This window comes from Otolemur garnettii, unplaced genomic scaffold, assembly GCF_000181295.1.
Source record: "Otolemur garnettii isolate 467f Iridium unplaced genomic scaffold, OtoGar3 scaffold00292, whole genome shotgun sequence".
NCBI lineage: Eukaryota > Metazoa > Chordata > Mammalia > Primates > Galagidae > Otolemur > Otolemur garnettii.
In genome coordinates, this window is record NW_003852687.1 from 884497 (window position 1) to 891009 (window position 6513).

The window sequence follows — 6513 nt, forward strand, 5'->3', positions numbered from 1 at the left end:
CCACCTCTAGTAAATGGGGCCGGCGCCCTACTCCTTTGAGCCACAGGCACCACCCTGCACCTGCTTTTCAGACCCGCCTCCTTGCCTTCCTATCTTCCCGCGCTGTCACCCTGTGCCCCCCCAGTGAACAATCCAGAATGTGGCAGCTGATCCCTCTTTTCTCTGATCTTCACAAGAGAGCGACTTAGTTGCTTTTTTTTTTTTTTGAGAGAGAGAAGATCACACTTTGTCACCCTTTGTAGAGTGTTGAGGCATCATTAGAGCACAGTAACCTCAAACTCATGGACTCAAGCAGTTTTCTTGCGTCAGCCTCCCAAGTAGCTGGGCCTACAGGCACCCGCCACAATGACCTCACTCTATCTCAGGCTGGTCTTGAACCTGTGAACTCAGGCAGTCCACCTACCTCAGCCTCCCAGAGTGCTGGGATTAAAGGCATGAGCCACTGTGCCTGGCTTCAGGGTCAGGTCTTGGCTTCTGGGGTCAACGCTGCTGCTCTCCAACTCACTGGAGCCTTTAACTCCTGGCTTTATGTGATCCTCCCGCCTCCATCTCCCGAAGTACTGGGATTACAGGTGTGAGCTACCACTCATCCCTGCTGTGCATTCTGTAGCTTGGAGAATGGATCCTTTTTGTTTCCTTCCCCCAAACTAACTTAAATGGTCTTTTTCTCTTGAATGGCACTGGGGGTGAGGGCTGCCCTTGACTGAGAACATCTGTGCAGGCCTAGCAGAGGCCTCCTCCTGACAGGCGCTGGCATCAGCACACCCCACGCCACCACCTGGCCACCTCCTCCCTGTGCACCCCCCTCAGGGCTGCTGCAGATCCTCAAGCAGGGAGTGGTTAGCCGGCTGCATCAGGGTGGGTGTCCCACATGGCTCTCAGAGTTGGCTGGGGTGGTAGCAGGGCCTGGCTGGGACAAGGACCTCTAGAACCGAGAAAGCACCAGGAAGGAACTGACCCCAGCATAGTGGTGTGGCCACATTCTAAGTAGTTCTTGGTGACAGCAGGGCCCACCTGCAAAGGCACCCTGAGACTAGAGGGAGGTGTGCAGACCTGGGACTGAAGCCAGGACTGGCGTGAGGCTGGGAGTTGGGGCGGAGTGATAGCTGAGCTGTTTGGGAGAGATCACAGGATGAATTCTCCCTGGACACCTCCCTGAGGAATGAAAGTGCTGGGAGGGTGGGTGCAGAGGAGACTGACGGGCTTCCCACCAGGGCCTCTCACACCTGGGGAAACAGCCACAGGTGGACAAGGTGCTCTCACGTTCCTGGTTCCTAGTGAGGAGCTCAGCCACCTGTCCAGGCCCTACTGACCGGGTCACAGCCCCATGAGGCAGATGTACTTGGGGGACTCAGGGTCAGCCAGGACCTGTGTATCCACTACAGCTGGGCTGGCTTTTTCTGTAGGCATGTGTGTGTCTCCACATTTTCCAGGGTTCTCCCCTCACAGGCCAGGCTTCATTACACAGTAACCTCTCAGCTCTAGAACAGCACCTGCCCCTGTGAGAGTGAGAGGGGCCCCTCTCTGAGTAGTCAGGCTTCCTATGATAGGGAACGTGGAGAGGGTGCTCCTGCTCCCAAGTCAGGACCAAAACAGGTAGTCCCAAGAAGCCAAGCAGAGGCAGAGCCAGTCCTAGGGGCCTCCCAGGATATCTCATCTGAGGGACAGGCTGCCCTGGGGTACAGGGAAACTGGTCTTCATGGTGCAGGATTTTGGCCTGGCCACCTACTTCTGCAGACGGAGAACCTGAGATGGGGAGGGTGGTGGGGAGGCTCCAGGGCTCTCCAATGACTCCTGCCTGCTGCCTTCCAGGTCCAGGCGGTCTGTCCAGACTGGCCAAGGCCTACCTTCTCTGCAGGCTGGGCGCCCTGGTAGATCCCCTTACTTTCAGGCCTGCCCATCATCTTCCTCATAGGGCTGCCAGGGTACCCCTGCCACCTCATCCACATTCCACCCTGTAAATTGCCATCAGCAAGAGAGGCCTGTGCTCCTGCCCCGCTCAGGGAGCAGCCACCAGAGAGGAGTATCCTGCCAGGGCAGTGCCACCAGTGCAAAGGCCTGGCCTCAGGGCCCACAGAGGGCCTGCCCAGTGGCTGTGTGCCCAGCCTTTTGCAGGAGGTGGAGGGGTGGCTGGGAGGGCAGCGGGAGGGCCTGCTGAGAAACTTCCATTTGAAGCTGTTGTGACTGATCCTGGGACCAAAGAGGCTGTGACTGGGATTCTAGGCAGTGACACTAAGCAAGGGAGGGTGTGCCCACAGGGGTGGGGGCTCAAGACAAGGCCTTGGCCAGTCTAGGACAGACTGCCTGCACCTGGAAGGCAGCAGGCAGGAGCCCCAGGAGAGCAGCTGGGCCCCCAGGCCTCTGCCTGGTGTGCTGGGCCGAGGCTGCCCATCACCAGGTCACTCCTGTAGGCCATAGTGGTGAGCTGGCTCCTGCTGGAGAGGGCGAGGTCATCCTGGCAGAGGAGCTGGACGGGCTGGCTGGGCCAGGAAGGCAGTGGGAGGGCCTGGAGACGTAAAATGCAGTGGAGGGGGGTGGGGAGGAAGCCAGGCAGGGAACTATGGGGAGACTGGGGAGAGGAGCCGGGCCTGGGAAGCTCAGGGTAGATGCTGAGTAACGGCCTAGCCTGGCCAGTGGCCACAGGCACAGCCTTTGCTCCTGGCCCATCCAGTCCTTGGCATAACTGAGGCCAGTTCCCGGTCCCTGCCTCATGCAAAGGAAGGTGTGGTCTGGTCTGGCCTGGCAGGGAACCATGGTGCCATCATGCCCCTCCATCCAGTGCAGTTTTAGTTGGGTTGTTTGGGTCCTGAACTGGTTTCTGATTGCCACTTGCTTGAGCTGGAGGGGAGAGCAGACGTAAGCCAAGCTCATAAGCCCAGGGATAGGGGTCCCCACTGTGTCAGGTATGCAGCCATCCAGAGTGGGGCGCCAGCCCGCACCAGCACCCACTTGGATGGTGAGCAGTCTCCTATCTGTACCACTTGGCCCCAGCTGCACTGCTGTCAGGGGGGGCCTGCTGGTTCCCGGACCACTCCTGTGGAAAGGGAACGCCACCTCAGCCCAGGTCCCTGCCGCAGCCATCCTCCCCTGCCAGGTGTCCCAGGGCACAGAACCTGGCAGACTCAGGAGCCCTTGGGAAGGGTGAGTACGTAACCCGCAGTGGGCCTCATGTCCCTGCAGAGGGAGGAGAGCTGGTGAGAGCAGCAGACGGCGCTGGGTCACCACTCCAGGAGCCACGGCACAGTCAGCAGGGGAAGACGGCCCCCACAGGTGCCCCAGCAGAGCCACATTGCTGGCCCACGGAGGCTGCTCCCCGGACAGGCACAGAGCCCACCTGCAGCCAAGGTAAGATGAGTTGGGAGCAGGACAGCAGCTGCCACTACAAGGTACCTCACGCCTGACTGCCAGGGTAGGCTTCCCACCAAGTGCCTGGCCTGGGAGGACGGGGCAGGAGGTCCAAGGACAAATCCAGGCTGATATAATAGTGGGACCATTGTCAGGCAATGAGATGTGCCCCCTGAGCCACTCAAGCCACTTCAGAGCCCAGGCTGAGCCTAGAGTACAGCAGGAGAGGGACAGGCACATACTGGGAGCAGCTGGGCCCAGTAACGGGCATCAACAGCAGCTACAGGGTGGCCGGCCTGGGCCAGGACAGGCAGGTGTCCCCACCAGCAGATGAGTTAGATCCCAGCCCCAGCCCTGGGTGTGGCCTGTTCCCACTGGCTACCGTAACCAGCCAGGCCCCTTGGAGATTGTGCCTGGCCTGGGCCTCCTACAGACTACTAAGGATGACAGACCTGGTGCCAGCCACTAGGGGCCAGGCATGGGCTCTGAGTAAACCCTGCTCCTTTTAAAGCTATGGGGCTGCAGAGGAATGTGGAGACTGGCCAGGCCATCTGGGTCCTCCCAGCTCTTCCAGCCCTGTGGAGGCTGCCATGCCCTAGGACTGCAACCTGCATGGCCCAACTGCCTCCAGGCTCCAGGGAAATGCAGCCCCTCACTCTGCTGGAGCACAAGCGGGTCTGGGCCTCAGTGTCCTCCCTGGGATGTGGTCACTAATAGGACATGTCCTAGGATGGTTGCAGAGATGCAACGGTTGGTGTGAGCATGGTGCCTCAGGGCCCCTGGGGAAGGGTCAGAGCGGGGTGTACCCATATCCCAGGCCCCAGGACCCAGAGTTCATGGTGCCCATGGATAGGATCACAGTCCCAGAACCCCACAATCCAGAGCCAGAGTTGGGTTCCTGCAGGGCCTGAGCCAAGCAGTTATCCAGGATGGATGCCTGGGACCCTGCCAATCAGCACAGACCAAACGGGTCCTAAAAAAGGCGCCCATGATCTGACGCAGATTGCGGGAGTTCCTCTTGGTCGCTTTGTTCCCAGAGGGGAAACTGAAGCCTGAGCTGGAAAGGTAGGAGGGGGAGGAGGAAGAAGGAGGCTTAGAGTGAGACTCAGCCCCTGAGATCTTTCCCCACAGCTACCAGCTCCAAGGTCCCCTGCAGTGGGAGTGGCCAGGCACCTGAGGGCCACTCAGGCAAGGCAGAGCCCAGCTGGGCCAAGTCACGCCTCCTGCCCAACATGCCAAAGCTGGTCATCCCCTCTGCCGCCACCAAGTTCCCACCTGAGATCACCGTCACGCCACCCACCCCAACCCTGCTCTCCCCCAAAGGCAGCATCTCAGAGGAGACCAAGCAAAAGCTGAAGGTAACCTTGGGTACTGGGTAGGGTCCACGGGAGGGGGTGCAGGTTGCAGTGGAACGTAGGGTGGGTCCCAGCTGCCCCTGACCAGTCTCCTACCTGCCCTGTCTGCAGTCAGCCATCCTTTCCGCCCAGTCGGCTGCCACTGTGAGGAAAGAGAGTCTGTGCCAGCCAGCCCTGGAGGTCCTGGAGACATCCAGCCAGGAGTCCTCACTGGAGAGTGAGACAGATGAGGATGATGACTACATGGACATCTGAGGGACCACTGGAGCCACACCCAGGTGACAGACGAGGATGACAACTACATGGACATCTGAGGGGCCACTGGAGCCCCACAGCCACACCCGGGGGGACCAGCCAGCCTTGGCACACCCCACAGCCTGGACCCTGAGCAAGGCCAGAGGCCTACATGGGACAACATCACCCACCCAGACCCCAGGCCTGCCTAGCCCTCCTCTTCGTGGCACCCTCCCACTGTGTGGGAGCCCAGAGGTGACAGAGAGGTGGCCTGTCTTAGCCATGCAAAGGTGGAGGGGTCACGATCTACAGGGCTGGGCAGCATCTTTTTCTATGAAATGGTGACTTTGTAAACCTTTCCACGGTCAGCCACACCCCACCTGACTCTGGGACACACTGGGCTCTGCCCATGTCGCAGTGAAGGGGTCATTCAGGGCCAGGCTTGCCCCACACCGTTTTTTTGGTTTCTTTTCTAATAAAGGTTCAACAGTAGTTTTTGTTTCTGTGCTCACTTCTCGGGTACAGCTGGGGCGGGGCCCAGAGCATCCACACCCCTCCTCCCATAGGGCAGGGCCCAGCCCAGCCAGTAGGCTGGGGGCACTCTGCTGGTGAGAGGAGGGGTGAGGCGCCAAGCAGGGCAGACCCCACTGAGGAGGCTGGATCCCGGCCTGAAAGGCATGTTGGGTATCTGGCTGCACAGGTCGCTGGGCTCTGGGAGGTGGAAGGCTACAGGGCCTGTGCTACGGGGCAGGAAGGGGAGGTGAACAAGCAGGGAGAGTTCTGATCTCCCACGATACCTGTCCTGACAGGACTGGGCACCTGAAAGCTCTGGGGCCCAGCACAGGATACACAGGTGTGGTTTCTCATTCAGAAATTAAGATTTAAGACAGTGGCTTGGCGCCTGTGCCTCAACCAGCTAATGCGCCAGCCACATACACCTGAGCTGGCAGGTTCAAATCCAGCCCAGACCCGCCAAACAGCAATGATGGATGCAACCAAAAAATAGCCGGGCATTGTGGCAGGCGCCTATAGTCCCAGCTACTTGGGAGACTGAGGCAGGAGAATCACGTGAGCCCAGGAGTTGGAGGTTGCTGTGAGCTGTGATGCCACGGCACTCTACCCAGGGGGACACCTTGAGGCTCTGTCTCAAAAAAAAAAAGTCTCTCTGTCTAGGATGGAGATAGGGGCCCTCATGGGCTGGACCCATGTCCAGGGCCAAGCTCAGGCTATTTAGAACCAGATATGCAGCAGCCCTGGGTGGATCCTGGCTGAACCTGCCTTCAGAGGGCTGAGTGGTGGCGGTGACTCGTGACACCCACTCCCCGCAGGCCCTGGAACGTAGAGGCCTCCAGACTGCACGTCCTCTCTGGGCATGGCAGGGCTTCCCAGGACAGAAACAGAAGGCACCAGCCTTCCTTCCTGCAGAGCCTGAGGCCACCAGACCTCCCCAGCACTCTTGGCCTCAGCCCAGGATAAGTCCCTAAACCAGAACACCAGTAACACACTCAACATCCACACTCAGGGCTCGGCGCCTGTGGCTCAAGTGGTTAAGGCACCAGCCACATAGACCTAAGGTGGC

General features: G+C 59.6%; 1 protein-coding gene across 1 annotated transcript in view; it reads left to right on the plus strand.

Moving 5' to 3' along the window:
- Window positions 1–5426, plus strand: part of CABIN1 (calcineurin binding protein 1) — a 172723-nt gene extending 167297 nt beyond the window's left edge. The window contains exons 35-37 of the mRNA XM_023508926.1: window positions 3181–3345; window positions 4477–4703; window positions 4812–5426. Of these exons, the coding sequence (XP_023364694.1) occupies window positions 3181–3345; window positions 4477–4703; window positions 4812–4955 (536 nt within the window). The 3' untranslated portion in view covers window positions 4956–5426. The remainder of the gene's footprint in view (window positions 1–3180; window positions 3346–4476; window positions 4704–4811) is intronic.
- Window positions 5427–6513: the final 1087 nt, after the last annotated feature.